At 57.7% G+C, this 21,699-nt stretch overlaps 6 protein-coding genes across 6 annotated transcripts; 2 read left to right on the top strand and 4 right to left on the bottom strand.

Annotated features, from left to right (window-relative positions):
• The first annotated feature begins 297 nt into the window (after nucleotides 1-297).
• Nucleotides 298-2,754, top strand: CONPUDRAFT_168110 (uncharacterized protein). The gene is made up of 2 exons (XM_007774349.1): nucleotides 298-511; nucleotides 570-2,754. Exons 1-2 carry the CDS (start codon nucleotides 443-445, stop codon nucleotides 2,529-2,531), a joined length of 2,031 nt encoding a protein of 676 aa, XP_007772539.1. The 5' UTR covers nucleotides 298-442; the 3' UTR covers nucleotides 2,532-2,754.
• Nucleotides 2,755-2,983: 229 nt separating this feature from the next.
• Nucleotides 2,984-3,814, bottom strand: CONPUDRAFT_109567 (uncharacterized protein; the record flags this gene model as incomplete). Its single annotated transcript, XM_007774348.1, has 6 exons — nucleotides 3,746-3,814; nucleotides 3,681-3,694; nucleotides 3,584-3,614; nucleotides 3,396-3,516; nucleotides 3,238-3,323; nucleotides 2,984-3,183 (listed from the first exon to the last, which is right to left on the bottom strand). Coding segments are annotated over exons 1-6 (468 nt in total), but the record flags the coding sequence as incomplete, so codon positions are not given.
• Nucleotides 3,815-5,952: 2,138 nt separating this feature from the next.
• On the bottom strand, nucleotides 5,953-9,658 carry CONPUDRAFT_139160 (N-terminal acetyltransferase A, auxiliary subunit; the record flags this gene model as incomplete). The annotated part of the gene is made up of 16 exons (XM_007774347.1): nucleotides 5,953-6,193; nucleotides 6,282-6,529; nucleotides 6,607-6,705; nucleotides 6,768-6,983; nucleotides 7,081-7,170; nucleotides 7,239-7,296; nucleotides 7,349-7,418; nucleotides 7,486-7,565; nucleotides 7,641-7,772; nucleotides 7,877-8,382; nucleotides 8,448-8,558; nucleotides 8,612-8,734; nucleotides 8,784-8,940; nucleotides 8,991-9,194; nucleotides 9,263-9,456; nucleotides 9,511-9,658. 16 exons carry the CDS (start codon nucleotides 9,656-9,658, stop codon nucleotides 6,011-6,013), a joined length of 2,619 nt encoding a protein of 872 aa, XP_007772537.1. The 3' UTR covers nucleotides 5,953-6,010.
• Nucleotides 9,659-9,864: 206 nt separating this feature from the next.
• On the top strand, nucleotides 9,865-16,501 carry CONPUDRAFT_139158 (cohesin-associated protein Pds5; the record flags this gene model as incomplete). Its single annotated transcript, XM_007774346.1, has 25 exons — nucleotides 9,865-10,488; nucleotides 10,540-10,978; nucleotides 11,042-11,190; nucleotides 11,243-11,307; nucleotides 11,365-11,451; nucleotides 11,513-11,680; nucleotides 11,738-11,786; nucleotides 11,844-11,913; nucleotides 11,973-12,106; nucleotides 12,190-12,530; nucleotides 12,603-12,723; nucleotides 12,790-12,957; nucleotides 13,014-13,222; nucleotides 13,294-13,414; nucleotides 13,471-13,605; nucleotides 13,659-13,701; nucleotides 13,762-13,867; nucleotides 13,926-14,040; nucleotides 14,100-14,246; nucleotides 14,305-14,388; nucleotides 14,441-14,520; nucleotides 14,585-14,837; nucleotides 14,898-15,576; nucleotides 15,634-16,257; nucleotides 16,321-16,501. The coding sequence occupies 23 exons, from the start codon at nucleotides 9,865-9,867 to the stop codon at nucleotides 14,943-14,945; spliced, it is 3,756 nt and encodes a 1,251-aa protein (XP_007772536.1). The 3' UTR covers nucleotides 14,946-15,576; nucleotides 15,634-16,257; nucleotides 16,321-16,501.
• Nucleotides 16,502-17,741: 1,240 nt separating this feature from the next.
• On the bottom strand, nucleotides 17,742-20,110 carry CONPUDRAFT_139156 (uncharacterized protein). Its single transcript, XM_007774345.1, has one exon. It carries the CDS (start codon nucleotides 19,885-19,887, stop codon nucleotides 17,926-17,928), a length of 1,962 nt encoding a protein of 653 aa, XP_007772535.1. The 5' UTR covers nucleotides 19,888-20,110; the 3' UTR covers nucleotides 17,742-17,925.
• A 547-nt stretch (nucleotides 20,111-20,657) lies between these two features.
• Nucleotides 20,658-21,340, bottom strand: CONPUDRAFT_157354 (uncharacterized protein; the record flags this gene model as incomplete). Its single annotated transcript, XM_007774344.1, has 4 exons — nucleotides 20,658-20,723; nucleotides 20,780-21,057; nucleotides 21,130-21,189; nucleotides 21,241-21,340. 4 exons carry the CDS (start codon nucleotides 21,338-21,340, stop codon nucleotides 20,658-20,660), a joined length of 504 nt encoding a protein of 167 aa, XP_007772534.1.
• Nucleotides 21,341-21,699: the final 359 nt, after the last annotated feature.

The raw sequence follows: 21,699 nt of genomic DNA, 5'->3' as shown, positions 1-21,699 counted from the left end.
ACGGGCTACTCAGGACCATCAGCTTTGGTTGGGGCGTACGACGTGTGCTCTTTAGGGACAACGAGCACAAGGAACGGAGCTCTTCCGCGATTTCAGCGACGTTTTCGTTGATGGTAGCCAGCGAGTTGTTGAGTCGAGACCAGTGGGGTGAGACAGGGATCGATCACGTGGTCTGTCTTAAGTTAGAGGCGCCGCACCGCGCGGGTTTTTCGCTGATCTCGCTCCTCCTCACACCCTCCGGTCTAAACCCAAGACAGTCACCCACACGGGCTGGCACTAGCTACACTTGTGGCTCCTTTGATGGCAACGCACCCATACGCTATATCCTCTTATTATGCTACATTTTGCCTCCTGAACTCACCACCACAACACCCAATCTTACGCACACCTCGTCTTTGAAACAAACCCCGCACACGGAGACCCGACCTTCACCCATATCACAATGTCCTCGCCCCAGACTTTGACACGCGCGGGCGAGGTCGTGGCACAGGAGCTGCCGCGTGAGGGCATTGTGAGTAACATCCTCCAATCTGTCCCTAAACATGTTGTGACGGGGTCATGAGATGCAGTCACTCGATCTCTCCGAAACCTCCTCTCCTCCCCCCTCCATGTCCATGTCCAGCAACACCCACACCAGCGCCACAAGCCCACCCTCCACCCCTCCCCGCGGCCGCTCAGCCAGCCGGTACCCAGCGACCCTCGGTCGTGTGCCCCTCCACCGGCGGGGCACGTCCCAGACCTACGAACGCCTCGAGGATCTCCTCCGCGAGGCAGGCTACAAGGAGACCCGTGTATTCACCCCCGAGGGCGAGCACGACAAGGACGAGGGCGGCTCAACCCGCTCTCGCGTCGGCAGCGTCCGTGCCGTCGTTGGCTTCCTCGCCGGGCTCGTCAGCAGAAACCCGAGCCTCGCACGTGACACCGACACCGACGACGCCCCCGCCCCGTCATCCAATGGCGAGACAACTCTCGGCCGCGGCAACCACTCTGTCACCTCGCTCGACCGCGGCTACTCCCCTCCCCCGTCTCCGCTCGCGCATACTGCGTACCCACACGCGCGGCACGCCGCCCTCGCGCAGAACGACTCGTCCCGCTCGTCGCTCGCGACATACACACCCCTGTCGTCAACGGACAGCCCCGGCGCCAGCCCCCGCCGATCAAGATGGCCTCTGCACGCGCAAACTGCCCTTCCACCGCACCTCCGGGGGCGACACAGCTCCACGGCCACGCCACCACGGACAGCCCACGCCTATCTCCGGCACATGGCCTCCGCATCCTCGCTGCACCAACAACAGCTCCGCCCCTCCGCCTCCTCCCGCTCCCTTCTCTCCTCTCAGGCCGAAGGCTCCGCGGCAGGATCAGAAACGCCCGGCCCCAGACGGACGTGGGCCAACGGCCTCCTCCCGATGGCCATGACCATGGGACCATCCAAGGCGAGCTCGCTCTCGGCACGGTCGTCCCCACGCCGCGCACGAACACCGCTGCTGTGTCTGCGCGTCGAGGCGCACCGCGCGGCCAAGGCCGAAGGCACCGTCTCCCGCACACGCGTCGTATGCCGCTCCGCGCCCGGCTCGCGCTCGAACTCGCGGGCGGGGTCGGGCCGCCAGGGCGAGCAAAAGCTGAAGCAAAATAATCTGAAGAAGCCGACAATGGCGCTCAGAGCGAAGCCGTCCCACTCGAGCCTGCTCAATCCGCACGAGGTCCCGTGTCTGACGCGCACGCGCACGGAGAACGACGGGTGGGGCTCTTCTGGCCATCCGCGTGCTCTTGCCCATGCGCGCGCTAGTATCAATGGACGCGTCTCGGCCGCGAGCACGATCATGCAACGCGGGCGCGGCCAGCACCCCGGCTTTGCGTTCCGCGTGTCTGACTCCTCCGCATCGCGCTCTCGTTCCGTCTCCGCAGACTCGCATCACCACCGCCATCACCATCAGCATCAGTCCATTGACTACGACCCTGACGATCACCACGACTCGGACCACATCGACCCCGATGACGATGACGACGATCCCGACGATTCAGACCCAGGCGACGACGACGAGTCAGACGGCGAAGACGGCGAGCTCGACCTCAACAAGCTGCTCGTCCCGCCACGCCGCCAATACTCCATCCGCAGCCTGCGGCAGCACCTCCACCCCGGTGCCGGCCGCACCAGCAGAGTCCTCGGCAGCGGCAGGAGCAGCGGCAGCAGAGTCTTCGGCAGCACCAGCACTAGCAGAGTCCTTACAACCGGCACAGGCACCGACCGCGACCGCTCCTCCCTCCTTGCCCCGCCCAGCCCGCACCGCCTGCACCGTCCGCAGCACCATCATCATCATCAGCAGCAGCAGCAGCAGCAGCAGCAGCGCGACTGGGACTCGGACTGCGACGCCGCCAACCGCACAGCATCGCGGCGCTGCGTCGACGAGGAGGACGAGGAAGGCGGCGGCGAGCCGAGCCGGCACAACTACGGCTCGATCGCGTCCTTTGCGCGTCCCGACGAGCGCCGGAAGCGAGGGCTGCCCGGTTCGTGGGCGCAGTGGAATAACTAAAGTCAAGTCGCGTCGTGCGTCGTCGTCGTCGTCGTCATCGGTCGGGTAGGAGTGTCTGGTAATGGTAGTAAGAAGGGCGCTTCATGTTCACAATTGTTCTTTTAAATCAAAGCACACAATGCAAGGGCTGGGAAGGGCTATATCGATCGGATTTCTTGTAGAAGGTAGTTAGAATAATATAGCTGTTATGTATTTACAACCACGCATAATACTTGTCAATCGGGATAGAACATCGTACGTCTACTGGTTGTGCGTGACAAATGAGGTCCGAAGAAGACCGAGTGACGATGGTGTTGCCTGCTTGTCAAGCCTGACCCCACCCCCGGACGAAGGTTGCTTCGCGGATCGAAGTACAGAAGGCCGGTGTCGAACGAGCAAATCACTCCCAACTAGTAAAGCCAATCCATCATAAATGTCTTATTATCGATATGCATGGTGTGATGCATGGATGATTGCATTGCAGATCATATGAGGGCTGAGTATACATAGCGACGAAAGGAAACATGCACGACGATATCCTCCACAAAGACCGCTTACTATGAGCGCAAACACACACACGTCAGAACGAGTGGGAAGACAGGCGGCGATGGCAATAGTACTTACGAACTGGAGAGCGGCACCCTTCGTCTTTTTCTCACCACCAAGCTCGAAGCTATTATCCCACTTTAGTCATCATGCAACGGACAAGAGGAGAGAGGATACGCACTGCTTGCAACGCTTGAGGGATAACTGCATCTTGTATTTGCAGACCGTGCATTCTAGCCGAAGCACGACCTTCTTCGTCGTCTTTGCCTATTCACGCCCAAGTGACGCGATCAGCCCATCGAGGAACACATGTCAGCAGCAGTAGCAGGTGGTGCGCACCTTCTTGTGGAAGACGGGCTTGGTCTGACCACCGTAACCGGATTGCTTACGGTCGTAACGCCGCTTTCCCTGGGCGAATATCGAGTCCTTGCCCTTTTTGTACTGGGTGACTTTGTGGGGCCTGACGTACACGCGCAAACGAGCTGTAAGGAGACATTGATACGGGGAAGAGGATGAGGCAGACGTACGTGTGCTTCTTGCACGTCTTGCCCTTGCAGTCTGCACCATGCCAATCATACATGAGTTCACAAGTCCGAACCAAGATACGCCCCTAGTAACACTCACAGGTCCGGCGAGTCCTGTATCATGGGGTCAGCAAGCATAATGACAGCGTGCGCTTCTCTACGTACTTGGGAATGTTGACCATAGTGGATGTCGGCGGCGGTGGTGGTCTTGAGCTCGTCGGGCGGTATAGTCTTCACAGGCGATTATGCGAGCCTCTCGGCGATTGCCGGCGGGTGTTGTGCTATACAGCTGAAGGATAGAGTTTGTATGTAGCCGGATTTCTCCGAAAAGCGTATCGCCCCGGACTCTGGCTTTCAACCAGCGTCCGTGTGTAAGATAGCTTTAATCTCATTGAACGTTGAACATTTGTATTCGCTTAGAGCTAATGTTTACGTCCCTTGAGGTTGAAGTTTTCGACACCTTGGTGATTTATTTCAAAGCCGCCGAAGCGCGATATGTATGAGAGATCAATGCGACCTTCGACGACTCGGACATGGATGTTCACTGCGACTTTGACAACGGTCAAGCTCACCCTTCCGTTAGAATCAACAGCCAAGAAGTCTGCAAGATATCTTATAGTATGCCGACCTAAGATTGACGATGCATATGACAAAGTATTCTACAGAGCAAAGCTCGTCAAACAAAAGATATGATGGACCGGGCAACGGAAGGGCCATAACTTTTGAAAGTATAGGTTATTATGAACACCGCATCATCCAGCGCATTCTCCCACTCGCACGAAATATGCAGGAGACTTTGTAGGAGACTTTCGACCCTGAAAACCCCTTAATAAACAGCCTCTGTGACGAAGGACTCGGCTAGACAGGTGTTTCGAGCTCTCATGGTGCGTGCCCCGCTGGGTAGTATAAAGGATTGGTTGCCTCCGTTTCGAACAGTAAGTACCACTTACTGATGCTCACCGGCACATACTTACCGCTATAACTCACTTGTATCACGGGTGTTGATTGGACTCGTTGGGGCGACTGTCAACACAAAATTTGACTCCAAATTACCCTAACTTGTACTGAATTTCAATGATAGTGGCCTTCAAGTTCGATCTTTCGCCTAGCAAATCGATGCGTCCGGCATTTGGGTAATTGTTTGCAATGCATGTCTGGATATCACTGCATTTGTGGCATACTCATCGAGGAGACGCTCAAGTTGGTCTCCCCTAGGCGGTCCCTATATCAAAAGATAGTCGTTCCGACGGTTCAAGTTAGTAAGCCATGCATCCATGCTTCAGCTTCAAGGACAGTGCAGACTTATCTGAATGACCTGTACTATCCGCTGAGGCTATGAAAAAAAAAAAAGAATTCGAGTGTTAGGCAAGGGACAGAATCACCGTCCTGTCTCACTCTAACACCCTCTTCATAACGTGGTGACTTGGTGATATGGCCACCCCAAGCAAATATTCCGTCAAGGACCATAAAGTAACAACGATAGCACATAGTACACATCATCGCCTTCCCATATAATGTGTATGACCGTATCCATACAAATCGCTATCAATAGACACATGGCCTCTATGCAACCCCGGCTTAACACCTCCCAAGTTCTCCTCCAACCTACGATAAAACCTCTCGTGCGGCGGATCCCTGGGAAGCGGATAATGCTCGGTACAGGCCATGGCAAGCGCAATGCACCACCACCGGTCGGGCTCGCGGCCGTGCTGAACCGGAATCCTCAGTTTTCGCGTCGTCTCAACTTTGGCACGTAGTGCCTCGAAGAACTAATGAATCGCATCTCTCTCGAAGCATTCCGGTGGCCGCGGCCCCCATTCGGCTGTGGCCCTCTGTATCAGCTATCTCTCGGGTAAAGCAAACCCCCAAAACTTGGGCAGTACACGAAGAGCTGATGAGGAGATATGATGTGAGTGAGGAATGGATGTGTGAGGGTAGGTGTCAGACGTACGGCGCCAGCGCATTTTTTGCGAGATTTGAAGGGATGATTATAGCCTGCTGTGTAGTTGTAGACAGTTTGGAGTTAGTTGCCGGCGGGAGAACCTCCCGATGAAGGTCGGGTGCAATGGGGTACAATAAGACGAGCGCGATTACGCTGGCGAGCTCTTATGGCTATGAGGACACAGGGGGAAGCCTACACAAAGGACACCTGAGCAACACGGTATGACATCATGTAAAAGGGGGATATGGCCGCCATGCTCTGCGTGAATGAAACAGTGCTATCGAGCAGAAAGGAGAGCCAGGATAGGGTACTGTAACATATGCACTTACTTTGAGCGGTACGGGTCGAAGTCGCGTACAACGGAGAAGAAGAGGAAACAAGAACAATGAAATCACATCACACCACTTGTCACTGCATGCAACGACGATAGCCAAATCCAATATATTCAGCACCCAACACCAAAAGCACGCCAACTACAACCCGCCCAGCTACTCCAGCGTCTCCTCCTTCACCTCCACAGGTTCCCCAAGACTCTCCTTCCTTAGCCTCTCGAGCTCCTCAGGCGCCTTGAACACCGTCGCCAGCTCGAACCGCGCATCACACGCCGCGCGGAACTCGTCCGCCCGCGAGGACTCGATAGAGCGGAGGAACGCAAGGGCCGCAAGGGCGGTCTACAAGGGAGGAAGACGGACACAAGTGTGCAATCAGCGATCATAACGCCAACACAAAGAAAGGAAAGCATGAAGATGAATAGCGCACCTCGATCTTGAGCGCCACACCATCCTGCAACGCGCTAAACACCGTCTCCTCGACCTCGGCCAGCGGCGCCTGCAGCACGCGCGCCGCCCTGGCCGCACCGAGCACTGCACCGCCGTCGGCCGCATGCCGCTGGAGATACTGCGAGTTGAACGTCTCGAGGGAGAGCTCGTCCGGCAGCGCGGTAGCGAGCGACTCGACGAGCGCCGCGAGCGCCGTCTCCGAGACGGCGGGGGCGGAGAGTGATTGTACTAAGGAGACGGATCATCCAGTCAGCCCCGGACGGATATGGATGCGAACGTTACACAGCCAGCCAGTGGCAGCGCACCTTTCAGCTTGAGCTCCACCGTCCGAACATGGACCTCAGGATGCTCCGCGTCGATACTGCGCGCACGCGCGAGCGCGCGTGCCGCCTCGAGATACCGCTCTATATATCCACCATATCATAAACACCCCATTTCCCTACGCCACAACGAACCCACGACTCACCTCGCCGCACCGCAACATCATACGCCACCGCACACGTCTCCACATCCCACACGCCCCGCGCGACGTCCGCCCACAGCGGCGCGAGCAGCTTCTGCGCGCGCTCGAGCGGCCGCTCCTCCCGGATGAGCCGCGCGCCCTCCGGATCCTCGTCCTTTGCCTGCGGCGGTTCGAGGCCCTTGTCCTCGTTCGTGTTCTGCTGCTGTGCGTTGGCGGTGCCTGTCGCGATGCCAGGCTCAGTCTCCGGGCAAAAGTAGAAGAGTTTAAGGGCGCATCGGGAGGCAAGGCTGGAAAGGAATATAACGAAAGAACGCACCGTTCTTCTCCGTAGCAGCAGGCGTCTGCGCGGCCTTCTTCGCCGCCTTGGACTTGGCCTTCTTCACCGAGTCGGAGCCGGACGTAGCGGCTACAAGAGACCACACATGTAAGCCAAACAAGCATAATAAAACACAGGCACTGCATGAATCAACACACAATCAGACGCCGCAGGCCCTTCAGCGAGCTTGGGATCATCGTACACGCTAACCCATATCTGCAGCCTATAAGTAGTTCATCACGGGGAAGTGGCAAATGCAAATGCTTACCCGTGCAGCGGACACCGCAGCATGACGATACGCCGGGTGCGACCGCACACTGTCTTCCCACTTGAGCGTACTAGCGTTCGAAACACGTGCCGTTCAGCACCAGCGCCAAACACGACCCACCCGAACTCAGCACTCACTTGACGTATACATTCAGCAGCGTCCGCCGCAGCGAATACGGGTGGAAATCGTACTGGTCATTCTCGACCTGATCGAACACCTGTTATCCAACCCAAGCCACAGCGCACATTCCGTGAATAACGTGTGCATTATCGCAGCGGGTAACGTTACCTACATTAGAAACGGCATAGTACTTTTTAAGCGCCTGCGACAGCCGCCCCGCGCGGTAGTGCGCGTCGCCTTCTTCCCGGAGGTACAGCAACGACTGCATCTCCTCGAGATCCGCCCCGGGGCTCACCGCGTCTTTCTACAATGCAATGCAAGCGGGGCAACAAAAAACATCATCAGCTCTCCAACCTCTCCCCCGCCACCTTGACTCTGATCAAAAACGACGACAAGATAAGAACGCACCTTCGTAAACATCCCAAACACCTCCCCCGCCTCGCTCACCAACCCCGCCCTCAACCGATACTTCCCACACTTCGTATTCAAATACCGGTCCTGCCCATCCAACAACCGCGCCTCGTTCATCACCCTCGCCGCGCCGTACGGATCCCCCACGCGCTTCAGCACGCGCGCGCGCGCCATGTACAGCTCCGGCAGCGTCGGCGTGTGCGCCATCGCCGCGTCGAGCAACTCAAGCGCCGTGCTGTACGCGCCGAGATGCGAGTGGTGCTGCGCGAGGAAGTAGAGCGCCCAGAGGCGCGCGGTCGGCTCCGCGCTCGCGCTCCCGTTTTCGGCTGGGGGCGGGGCCGGGGGCGTGTTGTGCGCTTCGAGGAGCTTTTCGACGATGGACTGGATGGACTGTGCTTTCGCGGGGTCGGTGTACAGGGGCTTGACGTCGACGAAGAGGGAGGGGACGCCTTTTTGGATGTTCGAGGAGAGGTAGGCGGTTGCGAGGTTCGTGAAGTCGTCGCCTGCGGTGATGGGGTGGGTGGGTATATGCGCTGCGATCCGACGCGATGCGGTGGGGAAGGCTTACCTGTCGCGACGCTGAGGGCCATTCGCCGCGGAGCAGTGGCGCGGGGATACTGTTGGGAGAAGTTGTTGAGGTGCTTCAAGGCCGCTGCGCGGTTCTCGTCCGTTATTGAGTCTATCATGCATGGGTCAGGAGTGAGATCAGCAGCTGTATGCGGGTAGACGCACCGTAGTCTATGCTCTCAACAGACAAGAAGCCCTTGTAATAATCCCAGCAATCCGAGTTCTGCTCGATCAGCACTCTCCACGCATCTGGGGCATCGCTGGACTTGAGCTTGGTCGTGAGCCGCGCTGTCGGGGCCTATCAGCGGGAAGCCGGTCCGGATGGGAGGTTGCTCACCTCTGTACTCCATGGTGCTGGTGCGATGGACGATGTACCTGGATTGTGCGTACTTGTCCAGGAAGGCGAGCGCCTCCGTGTTTTCACCAAGCTCCTCGAGAACGCGCACGTGGTACAGCAAGCGCTCAGAGTTGTCGGCGTCGTAGTCTGGGGTGCTCTTTCTCCGGGTCAGGGAAGAGGGAAGCAAACGAAAGGCGATTATCATACCTTGAGGAACTTGTCGTACCACTCCAGGATGTTCTTGGCTTCGGCCAGGTTTCCGTTCAAGTGGTGCGCAACGGCAAGACCGATCCAGTGTGTCCGGTTGACGGGCCGCAGCTGGAGGAATCTGTGCCGATATTCGACCAGCTCATCATACTTGCGCAGGTGCGTAAGAAGGAAACAGGCGTCTCGAAGGATGTTGATGTTGTCCTGATCATCCGGGGAGGAAGGACGCATACATGAGACCTGTGCGTGGCAGTGCGCGGAATGACGCGTACCTTGTCTGCCTTGAGGCCGTTCTTGTATGCCCTGAGCGCGCCATCGTAGTCCTTTTCGCCCTTGTGGATGAGGGCCTGGACATGCCACGGGATGTGTGATTTCATGTTCAGCATCGCACCTTGCTTGACCATTTTCTTGCCCTCTTCGCGCTGGCCGAGGTGGACGAGTATGAGGCCCTTCATGGCCAGAGTTTCTATATAGCACTCAGTAAGTCAATCAGCAAGACCGGGTTGCGATTGAGACGTGCCTCCATGGTTTGGGTGTTTCTTGAGGATCTGATCAGCAGTTTTGCGGCCCTTTGTGAGATGCTTCTCCTCGTAGTGAGAGAGGAGTTCCCTGAAGAGTTTTGCCTCCTTGTTGGCGAGCACTGGCTGTTCTGCCTGTGCCTTGGACATTGTGCAAGAGATGAAGACGCGCCAGGAGAGCGAGTGGAGGAGTGGTGGATGAGATGACGATAGATTATTGTAATAATTGTGATAATAGTCTGTCTACAGTTACTGAATAGACGCTTGTTAGTTCCCACGGGTGTGCGTGTGACACAAACCACGCGTCAACGCGCCGCGCTCATTTCGCATTTCCCTCCTGTCGCCGGGCACCAGCCATGGTTGCAAAAACACGGACAAGAGACAGCGCCGCACTCAAGAAACTCACTTTCAACGAAAAGATTGTCGGAAAAGGATTATCTACCGACGCCCTCCTCAAGAAACTCAAGCAGCTACACACAGAACTCGCAGAACTCGATCAAGAGGGCGTCGACCTCGCTTCCCTCAACAACGCACGTTCCCAGCTCATCAACACCTCCGTCACCCTCCACAAAGACCGTGGCGTCAAGGCATACGCCGCATGCTGCCTCGCTGATATCCTTCGCCTCTATGCCCCTGACGCGCCGTACACACACAACGAGCTCCGCGACATATTCCAGTTCTTCTTCCGACAGCTGTCCACCGGCCTCAAGGGGTCCGACGCGACATACTACAATGAGTACTTTCACCTCCTCGAGTCCCTCTCCACCGTCAAGAGCGTCGTTCTCGTCTGCGACCTCCCCCACGCCGAAGAGCTCATGGTCGAGATATTCCGCGACTTCTTCGGTCTCATCCGCCGCGACCTCGCCAAGAAGATCGAAATGTTCATCGCAGACATCCTCATCGCCCTCATAGACGAGTGCCAGGCCCTGCCCTCCGAAGTCCTCGACACCCTCCTGGCCCAGTTCCTGGACGAGGAAGCCGTGCGTACCACCCACCCTTGCATCCCTAACCCAGCTCACCCCGCCCCACAGCGCATCGACAAAGGCGCCTACCGCCTCGCCGTCCAAGTCTGCAACGCCACCGCCGACAAGCTCCAGCGCCACGTCTGTCAATACTTCACCGACATCATCGTCGCCCACTCGCGCGAGGAAGACCTCGACGAGATCCGCAAGGCGCACGACCTCGTCAAGCAGCTCAGCCGCGCCTGCCCCGCCCTCCTCCACAGCGTCATCCCGCAGCTCGAGGAGGAGCTCCGCGTCGAGGACGTCCAGGTCCGCCTCATGGCCACCCAGGCCCTCGGCGACATGTTCGCCGACAAGGGCGGCGCCGACCTCATCAGGAAGTACCCGACAGCGTGGGCCGTGTGGCAGATGCGCAGGAACGACAAGGCCCCGGCGGTCCGGCTGAAGCTCGTCGAGAGTGCCAAGGGGCTCATCGTCAACCTGCGCGACTCGCGCGAGGTTGTTGAAGGTTCGTTTCCTAGCAACCCATACGAGCTCCTGAGATACCGCTGCTTACCATGACCCACCGTAGACATGCTGCGAAGCAAGCTGCTCGATCCCGATGAGAAAGTGCGCGCGGCAGTCTGCAAGGTGTACGCCCAGCTGGACTACGAGACCGCCCTGCACCACGTTTCCGAGGACCAGCTACGGTCGGTAGCCAACCGAGGCCTGGACAAGAAGGTGCGCTCATCCCCTAGCCAGATCCACTCCCAGCCCTGACGCAGTCCGCTAGCAATCCGTCCGCTCAGAAGCCATGAACGCCATCGGCAAGCTATACAGCCTCGCCTATCCAGAAATGTAAGCTTGCCCACCCCATTACCATCCCTCCCAACGCGCCTGACATCCGGACGACAGAGAGGCAGGCGAACCGGTCGCAACGAAGCACTTTGGCTGGATACCAAACGAGATCGTCCAAATCGCCAGCATATCCGTCGAGTCCAAGTGAGCTTCCCTTTCTCTCTCCCCACTGTCTGATATGAACGCTCACCACCCGCGGCACCAGAGCAACGGCCGAACAGGTCCTCGCAGACTACATCCTCCCCTTCCCCTCAGCCAAAGCGAGCGAGATCGACGAGGCAGCGTGGACAGACCGTCTGCTCAACATCATGCAGGCGCTGGACGACGAGAAATCCGTGAACACGCTGCTGAATATAAGCGGGATACGAGCGAAGTGAGTGCCGCTGAGCCACCTCCTTTGGGTAATTCACATATAACTATGTGTGCTCAGCCGTCCCACTGTCTACGAGCACTTTGTGCAGGCCTGCATTGACCACAACGTGCGTTCCATATCTTCACTTCCCCACTTTAGTGCTAAGGTTGGTCCTCAATTGTAGGGAGGAGTTATTGACGAGAACGAAGACCAAATCAAGCAGAAGCTAGACCAAACCGCCCGATACCTCTCACGTTCGTTTCTCCTCCTCCCTCTCATCACGCCACACTGAGCTTTGGCACGGCCACATCAGGCACATACCCCGACGCGCAAAAAGCAAACGACGACCTGCACGCGTTCGCCGACGCGAACGAGGCGCGGCTCTACAAGCTCCTCAAGACGTGCACAGACACCCAATCCGACCTCAAGAGCCTCGTCAAAGCCTCCGTCAGTCCCTCCCCCCATCCTCATTCCCCTTCTTGCCGCGACATGTATAAATCGTCACTCACAACGCTTCCCTAACATCACAGTCCGAGTTCCTCCGCCGCACCGAACAATCCGCGCCCTCCGCCCTCGGCACCATGTCCATCTTCCTCCGCCGCGCGACGCTCCGCCTCGTCAACACGTCCTCCGTGCCCACGCTCCTCAAGCGCGTCGCCTCCCACCAACAGAACACGAACGCGCACGCGCACGCGAGGACGGTGCTGACGTACGTCTCGAAGCACTGTCCGGCGCTGTTCAAGCCGCACGTGAGCGAGCTGGCCAAGGCGCTCGCGGAGAAGGGCGAGCGGAACGCGGGGCTCGTCGAGGTGGGCTTGATGGCGCTCGCGGCGGTCGTACGGTGGGACGGGAGCTTGGCTGTTGGTGATCGGTAGGCTTTGCTCATGCTGGGCGGAACTCGTGCTGATTCAAGGGGTTTTATCTATATGTGATTTGTGGTTAGGCGGACGCTGGAGCGGATAAAGCAGGCGGTGCTCGGGCCGAACGCGCGGCATGCAAAGTTCGCTGCGAGGTATTTGGCGTATTGCAAGGACCGGGAGGAGATGGCGATTGAGGTTATCGAGGTCGGCCTCTTCATCCATCTTACCCGCTTTCGCTGTTTTGATCCACCATTCGTGCTACATCGACAGAAAATCGCGGACGAGCTCGAAGACGTCGACGACGAGCACCTCGTCGCGCACCTCGCCGTCCTCGCCCAGTTCGCAAGACTGTCGCAGGAGGTGTTCGCGCACCGGAGCGAGGTCGTCACGACGTTCCTGCTCAAGAAGGTGCTCATGGTCGAGTGTCCGCCTGACGAGGTGCGCGTCCCTGCTCTCTCACGCGTCCATAGTAATAACATACATTCAAACTCCAGGACGACATGGACACAGACGTGGACTGGGTCGAAGACGCAGACGTCCCTGCGACGCTGCGCGCCCGCATACTCGCGCTCAAGATCCTCCGCAACCGGAGCCTCGCGTGCGCGGCGCGCGAGGACGCGCTCGATATAGCGGCGCCGACGCTCAAGATGCTCGTCACGCTCCTGGAGAACCAGGGGGCGTATACGCCTGACTCTGCCGACGAGTACGTTCTTTCTTCTTCCTTGTTCGCAGTAATACCGTGTCCAAATGCTCAGATTTTATTTACTGCCGCAGCGACAAGTTCAAGACGCGGATACGTCTGCAGGCCGCCGTCTCCTTGCTCCATCTGTCCACGATACAGGCTTACCAGGCCGTGATCCACGCGAGCTTTGTTTGGCTCGCTATCACTGTCCAGGTGCGGCGTTCCCTTGCACTCTGTTCCTCTTCGAAATTGTTGACGCGGGGTACCAGGATCCATGCTACAACGTCCGGGCGATATTCCTCACGAAGCTCGTATTACTCCTTACACCCCGAAAACTGCCTGCCCGGTTCAACATCATCCCGTTCTTAACGGTGCACGATCCCGAAGCGGACGTGAAGACCCGGGTGAGTCTGAATTCTCTCCTATATCAAAACCACGGGTGCTCATTTCTGGACAGGCTACCGCATACGTGCAGTTCGCGGTCAGATCGCTACCACCATGTGAGCTTCTATCAAATATTATATTTTCTTTGGGTTTGCTGGCTGACTCCTTTTTTGTAGCGGCCAAAGTCGAATCACTCGAGCTCATATTCATACGCCTACTCCATCTACTCGCACACCATCCCGATTTCTCGCTAGAGCACGAAAACCTACAGGAGATGGCCAAGTGCGTATTTCATAAACACCTACCCACGCGACCTGATGGTTTTTTTTATCGACCGCAGGTACATCGAGTACTACCTCGGCTTGATCGCAACGTCCGAGAACATCTCGCTGCTCTACCACCTCGCACTGAAGGGCAAGACCGTGCGCGATTCGGAGTCGTATGCGTTCAGCGAGGTCAGTACGAGCCGCGCTCCCATAAAGTATAGATGCTGATATGATAAAACTTCGTAAAGAACCTCTACGCGACGAGCGAGCTCGCGCAGGAGCTCATCAAGGTGCACGCCCAGACGCACTCGTGGAGCCTGGACAGCTACCCGGGCAAGGTCAAGCTGCCTTCGGATATTCTGAGAGCGTTGCCGAATGCCGAGGCCGCGACGAAGGTTCGAATTTCCTTTTGCTTATTCCGTAATATAAATTAATGTGCTCGTAAATTATCAGATCTTGAAGACTGTTTATCTCCCTGAAGATACCATGTCGTGGCTACGGGAGGCAGCGCGGGCGCAGAAGGCGGCCATAGCCAAGGTATTGCATTCTGTCAAGAATAAATATTGATACGTTTTGACGTCATTCACAGGATAAGCGGAAAGAAGCACGAGATGCCAAGACGTCGCCGCCGAAACGCAGAGGCCGGCCAAAGGCCAACGGCAATGCAAAGTACGTTTCGCCGTCGCTCTCCTCTAGCCCATAATTTCTTACATGCAACATCAACAATCCACAGACGTCAGAAGAGAAACAAGGCGGCGCGGTGGAACAGCGACCAGTCGGAATCCGAAGAAGAGGTTTCAGAAGACGAGAGCGGGGAGGAGCAAGAGGAAGAGGAGGCGCCGAATCACCAGCGGGTCGACCCTGATACAGAGAAGGCACCGGACACCTCTGATGCACCGAGCGAAGAGGAAGCGAGCGAGAAGGAGGACAACGAGGAGACGGAAGGGCGGCGGAAGCTCGGGCGGAACGCGCGAAATCGAGCGAATGTACGTCGGGTGTCTTTGTCTTTCCCCGACATGGCAATGCTGACCATCGGATTTCTATAGGAGAAGATACGGAAGCAGGTCGGCAAGGGCAGAGGCAAGAAGCGATGATTGTCCGCAAGGGGGTTCATGTTCAGCGTTCGGACAGCTGGTCCATCTGCGTTATTATTTCTCCGTTATGTTTCGCATCTTGATATCATTCTTACAATATTTCTGGATCTTGCCATTGTGTCGTCTATATTGCTCCCTGTTCCTAACGCTTCACTAACACCTACGACCAGCTTTGTCACGCCACTTTGTCTTTTGCTGTCCATGCTTCGCGAAACTAACTAATGACGTGCTCGTGTAGAGTAAGTATATCTCCGGTCCCTTGCTGTGGCATACCCGTATGCGTACCATATCATGCCCTGTGTCCTCCATTTCTTACGACTTACGACACTGATCCTGCCTTTGAGCTCTGAATGATCGAATGAAAGAAACGAGCAATGAAGCAATAATAGTGGATAAAGTACGAGTGTAAAGGAGACGCCTTATCACCACTCCCCTCCGAGGTTCAGGATATGCGCTCGCCGTTGTGCTCGCGGATCGAGCTCTTCCAGTGGTGGGAGCTCCATGACGTTGTCCACCCACGCCAGCGACCAGCCGCCGTTGCCTATCTTGGTGCCGCCCAGTATACGCGGTTTTTCGTCGGTGTACGGTAGCTGCTCCCACCGGCACTGCGTTGGTTGTGTGTCGGAGCGGTCTGCAAAGAAGGTTGAGGGATCCTGTTCCGCAACGAAAGCAACGAAAAGTAGCTTACAATGCACGAGCCCGGTGTGGGGCTCGTATGCCCCGTAGGGCATCGGGTCGTCCCGTCGTTTTCGTTTCTTCTCGACCGCCTTGCCTTTGCCCTTCGCACTCTCTACAACGCCGTTTCCGTCCACATCCACTTCCATGTCATTGTCCTTCTCTTTACCGCCCTTCCCTTCTGCAGCCCTTTCCGCCCCCGCCTGACTGGACGACCCCTGGGGCAAAATCCCTCCGCACGGTGTAAGCACCTCCCGTCTAAGCGTCGCCCACTCCTCGTCCTCCTCCAGCGTCCGCTGCGCAGCGACGTGCATCCAGTTCACCTCCGACACGCCTTCGCGGTTGTACAAGCTCTTTCGCACGGGATTCAGCGGGCCATCGCTGAACGGGCCCCAGCCGACGCCACCAAAGATCGTCGTCGGCCCGCCCGCGCGGTACATGCCCCCTCCTCCTCCTCCTCCACCGCGGTCTCCTCTGGGATTCAGGGCCTCGGCTTCGGCCTCCAGTTTCGCACGCGCAGCGGCGCTGCCCTGCGGGTCGGGCAGCTCGCCGACGGGGTCACCGGCTTTGAGGCCTCTCTCCGTGATCTCGGCGAGAGACTTGGCCTCGTAGTAGTCGTCGGTGACCCATCTGCCATCTACATTTCACCAAAAAACCCACGTCAGAACACGAGAGTATATTGAAAGGGAGTTGAACGCACCGATGATCATCTTGGCGCCATGGAGCTTGAACGCGCTCCGCGCGGTGACGAGCGTGACGCTGCGCGTGCGCAGGTGGGCGCCGAGCTTGCCCGCCTGGATGAGGAAGTCCTTCTCGGACTGCGACGCAGCGAGCTTGAGCGCGAGCAGATTGCGCCTGAAGTAGTACAGCGAGTCGCGGAAGCCCGACGTGCGCGCCGCGTCGATGGCGAGCATGTACTGCCGCTCGGGGTGCCGGTTGGGCAGCGTGAACGTCGACGCCTTAAACTTGCGCCCTAGACAAGCCTTCAGTATCGGAAGTAGCACATAGCGTTTTATGTTCGAGTAGCGCACCTCCGAGCAAAAACCCGTTCTTATCCATCTTCTCGTCGCCGACGGGGTCGTCGGGCGTGACATACGCGTCCTCTTCGATCGCATACATCTCGTGGCCTACCTTGACCATCACGCGCCCCGGCTCCCCCTGCTCATCGCCCTCGCCCTCCTCGCCCTCCTCCCCGCCGTCCGCGTCCGACTCCCTGCGTGGCAGCCGGATGGTCAAACCACCACGACCGCGCCCTCGCCCTCTCCCACTCCCCCGCGGCCTTCCACGCGCACGCGTCGTGCCGCCCCGCCCTCGCGAGCCTCGAGGACGCCCGCGCGGTCTTCTACCAGGTTGCGGCGCAGCTTCTTCCCCGCGTCCCTGCTCAACGTCGTTGGCATTGTCATTGCCGCCCTCATTCTCATTCTCGCTCCCGCTCCCGCTCCCACTCCCACTCCCGCTTGCCCCAGGCACATCCCCCGCATTGCTCTCGTCCTCGTTCGCACCCTCACCCTCACCCTCGCCTTCGTTCTCTCCTCCTTCTTCTTCTTCGTCTTCAGAACCAGGAGGAACGCGCACATCCTCAATATCCGACTCCTCCTCTTCCTCCTTGGGCGGGGGTGACGATAGTGGTGTCCGCGAGACGCTCTTGGTCTTGCTCTTCCCGCGCGTCGGGCGACGCGCCTTGAGGATGATTTTCGGTGTTGAGCTCATGATGGCAGAGTCCGGTGCACAAGGTCGTGTGTGGTCGTAGTGTGTTCGTGGCAAAAAAAGGCTGACAATGTTGTTAAGATTGTGAGAGGGGACAGGGGCTCGAGGGAAGGAAGCTGGTGAACGGAACGTCCAAGACGCGTCGGCGCTGAAATTGCGTTATGTCTGGCATGACGCACGTGACACTCGACAGGGGCTATTTAATTCTAGAACTCTTCGAACGGTTTGTTAACGAGGATTGCAGAAATGCAAGAAGAGTGCAAAGCTGTAGCTGCCTGACGACGAGCTTCATTTTGTTGTCAATATGATCCTCAAGGGACGACTCGCGTCAGCCCCGGTTGGAACGAAATACAAGAAGCACCGGTAACTTAGAAGAACGTTATAGACATTTGGAAAGGAAGAAAAAACAATGCGGTGTAAGAGAAGAAACCTGTATGATGTATATGTGGGGTATGCACATGCGTGTGTAATTTCCTATAATATTTGTTATCAGACCCATCTAATCCTACACTAACCCAGCAGCCGCCAGTGGCATACATGAACCGCCAGCTCTTGCGTCCACCAACCTATTGCCAACAATACGACGTATCTCGCTGTTCTAGTTCTCCCTCATGTCTGTAACATCAGCCTCCCGGTCACTGACCATATCCCACTCGCTCCCGCTGCTCACACTCCGCACGTCCAGCGGACGCGACATCGAGAGCCCTCCAACGCTCCTCTGGGGAAGACGCACGCTCGCATACGACGGCGAGCTCCCAGCCGGCGAACCTGCCGCACTCCTATCACCCGAGAACATCTCACCAGGAGACATACCATGCCCCCCGTGGTCGAACTCTCTAGCCATCGCCGCCGCGTTCTCAAAGTCAATCAGATCGCTCGCCGACGAGCCCAAGTCCGACCCCGGGCTGAACGGGTTGCGCATCAAGCCCCCGTCCCGCTCGTTCCCGCCGTTCTCCATCGACAAGAAGCTAGACTCCGACCCCGCCGACGGCGAGCGCGAGCGCTCAGGCGGCGGATGGAACAAGCCAAAGGAAGACGTCGACGCGGGCGACACCGATCGGCTGTCGCGGTAATGCTCGGCGGGCGAGCCGAAGGAGAACTCGGACGCGACGCTCGATGCGCGCGAGGGCGCGCGATCTGGGAAAGGCGTGATGTGTTCCGGTCCGGGGAGGAGTGCCATGTCGGAGGACCACGAGCGGATGCGCGAAGCAGGGAATTGGTAATCGGAGGGGATGGTGCTAAACGTGGTCGGGCGTGCGGTAGCCGTTTCAGCAGAGAGCGGGACCGAGGGGATGCTCCCGATGGTGCCTGGGCGTGTCGAAGGTCCCGCTCGGGACTCGATGAACTTGGCCCCATACAACTGCTCCAGGTCCTCTTCAAACCGATCCAACTCCTGCTTGAGATGTTCGTCAGATGGCGCTGGAGCTTGCTTGAACGTCGAAGAGTAGTCCAAGCGAGTCGCCCACGGCGACTGCTCAATCTCTTTGCCCAGATCTGATTCCCTCGACGAGCACGCTGACGGCGAGCGCGATAGCGACGCGGTGGAGACCGCCGCAGACGTAGAATACCCCGCGAACCACCTGCTAATCTGCTTCATCAGCGCGCGCTTCTCCTCCATCCTCTCCTCGGGGTTCTCGTCTCCGCTCTGGATCCTGCTCACCGGCGCCTCCTCCGGCGCAGCAGCCTCCATCACAGCATCCACAGCATCCTGCCTGATCGTCTCGGAACTATCGCTTCTCCGCAGCGTCGCCCGGCGGTCATCCCACATAGCCAGCTCCTCGCGCTCACGCGCATGTCTAAGGAACATCTCATCCCAAAGCGATCTGCGCTGCACCGGCTCGCCCACCTCCGCCGCCTTCCCCTTGCGCGCCGTGCGGCGCAGCATCCAGTCCGTATCGAGCATCGCAAGATACGTCACATCCCTCCACCCCTGTTGCGGCCTGGACACCGCCGCGCGGCCGTCGCCGTCCATACTATAGCCGCCCTGCGTGCCCGGCTCGGTCTCCCAGTCGACGAGCACCGCGCGGCGGCGCATGCCCTCGTGCTGAAACCCGAGTCCCATGAACAGCCCGGACGGGCGGTGCTTCACCGCCGTGTCGATGATGGCCGCCTGCACGCGGTGCAGCTTCAGCTCGTCGAACGCCCAGGTGAGCACGAGCTCCAGCGCCTCGCGGGCGTACCCGTGCCTGCGGAAGGGCCGGTCGATGATGATTCCGACGTTGGCCTCGGCCGAGTGGGACTGCTGGGGTGTGCTGGTGAGGTAGACGAGGCCTACAACGAGTGGATAGGGGTTGCGTGGGGGTCGTGTGTGTTTGTATAGGCCTTCATCCTTGATTAGTGCCTCCTCGGCCGCAGGAAGCGAAGCCTCAGACATCGCGTTCTCGGTTATCTGCATGCACATGAGGCATTCGTCTGCGAAGAAGGGGAGTAGGGGCGAGGATGCATGCTTGGCGTCAAGCGCCGTGAGACGCAGCTCTTCGAAGAGCTTTTGCGAGGTGATGTTGCTTGAGGGGAGATCGTAACCCTGGGACAGGCTAATGAGCTCTCCTTGAGTCTTCATGGTGGTGTAAGTTCGAGTCAGGGTGAGAAAGGGGACTCCGGGCGCAGGGGGAGTATATAAGGATCCTGTACCCGGCGTCTCTTCTAGACGCCCATAATGTGATATGGAAGTCAGATATGGTCGAGTCCAAGTGCGTGTGATCAATGTCGCAGCCACCGCGTTTATGGGGCAGAAGCGGACATTGTCTGAGTTCGGGTGAGCACAGCAAGACTTGTCTGAGTCTATGGGAAATGAAGATACAAGGTTGGGTCACTGGTTTGGCAACCTTATAGGAAGGCGAGTTACCCTAAGCTCACCTGCGGCCCCCGGTGCAGCGAGGGTATGGCGAGAGCGCTCAAGAAACAGAGAAACACATAGCCCTCAAGGAAATCGTTGAAGTCGGGTGTTGCGGAATGTATGCACGTTGGTCGTCGTTGGCGTCGTCCAAGTCACTGCCGTCGTCGGAGTCATGCCCTTTTGACTCCGTCCCGAGTCCCGAGTTCCGACACGCTCTGACACGCTCCGCTTATCCCGGACATCGGTCATCAGCTGAGTCGCCGGAAGCAAAGTTGAGTTTCGAACCAAGCAATCAATATCAACATAGAAAAAGGTAATAAACGGATAGTACATAGGGTCTAAGCATGCATATGAGGATGGTGTCAGATATATAGTCCAGTGAAAAGCTACAAATACAAGTCTAAACGTCCTTCAAAAGCCCACTAGCAGCCTAAGTGCAGTCCCAAAACGGTCAAGGCGGGGAGGGCATGTATCCTTCGTCGAGTGACCCACTCTCATTTAGAGATACTCGAGGTCATCCCCTTGTCGTCCGCCGGTTGGTCATGTGGTTCCACATCTTCCTGCAAGAAAAGCATTAACAGAGATGCTCATGCATCGCATAGAGCTGTATCCTCACCGAGTAGACTGGCGTGGCGGTCACGTCAGTCATCGAGGATGTCGACGACACCCCTGTTGTGTTAGCGGCGGTGATGTGAGAGGGGCCTGCCTCGGACTCAGATGTCGTTTGAGGCGGTAGGTCCATGATGTTGCTCGAGGCCGTTCCCTCTGAACTCAACACGTTGCCTTGAGCCGGGACAGCGGAGTACGCAGGGGCGGCTACGGATGATGCTGCAGTAGGGATTGGCGGTAAGAGCTGATGAATGGGTGTAGCAAAAGTGGCAGGGGGTAGATGACCTAAGGATGGTGAACGAGAAGCAGGACAGTTCCTTAGCAGACTGCTCATAGGCAACACGAAAGGCGACTTACTAGCGCTCGTCGGCGTCGGTGGGGACTGAGGCGGGTAGCCCAGATCGGCAAACGCGCCATCTGTCAAGAACGTCAGCACTCTTGAACAATCCAACCATACGTGCAACTCACGGGACTGGCTACGGTCCAAGAAACCGTTCAGGTCGGCATCATCAATTAGAACTTCGGGTTTCAGAAAAGACTGAGGAATAAGGTATGTAGAGGGGCCCATGGTTGCTTCGTTAGTGGCGCGTGAGCTCAACAAGAGAAGATGAAGGGCAGGTCGAGGTCCCGAAGGCTTTTGAACCTCTCGGTGGCTCGAGGAAGAACAAAGCAAGCAAGAGCAAAGCGCGATCGTCAGCAGGCCTCTGGGGACAGACTTCTCGCGGGCTGTCAAACCCAAACCGAAACTTTGCTTCCGCTCGGGGTGTCAATGGGGGTGACGGCACGATGCGGAGACTGGGGAGCGATCACCGGCACTTATCAGACCATCCAACACCCTGAGCGAAACGTCAGAACGTCCCAGTCGGCAGGCCCTGTCTTGCCAAACCGGCCGTCGGTTTAAGGTTAATTACCTCGTATCGACGTCGC

The sequence above is a fragment of the Coniophora puteana genome (genome assembly GCF_000271625.1).
Source record: "Coniophora puteana RWD-64-598 SS2 unplaced genomic scaffold CONPUscaffold_12, whole genome shotgun sequence".
Lineage (NCBI taxonomy): Eukaryota > Fungi > Basidiomycota > Agaricomycetes > Boletales > Coniophoraceae > Coniophora > Coniophora puteana.
This window is presented reverse-complemented; position numbering and strand designations above follow the sequence as displayed.

Excerpts from the sequence above, each read along its gene's own strand:
- CONPUDRAFT_168110 (XM_007774349.1), top strand. The coding sequence starts at position 443 with ATGTCCTCGCCCCAGACTTTGACACGCGCGGGCGAGGTCGTGGCACAG. Across the intron at positions 512-569 it reads AGCTGCCGCGTGAGGGCATT|TCACTCGATCTCTCCGAAAC; the intron begins GTGAGTAACATC and ends CATGAGATGCAG.
- CONPUDRAFT_139156 (XM_007774345.1), bottom strand. The coding sequence starts at position 19,887 with ATGAAGACTCAAGGAGAGCTCATTAGCCTGTCCCAGGGTTACGATCTC.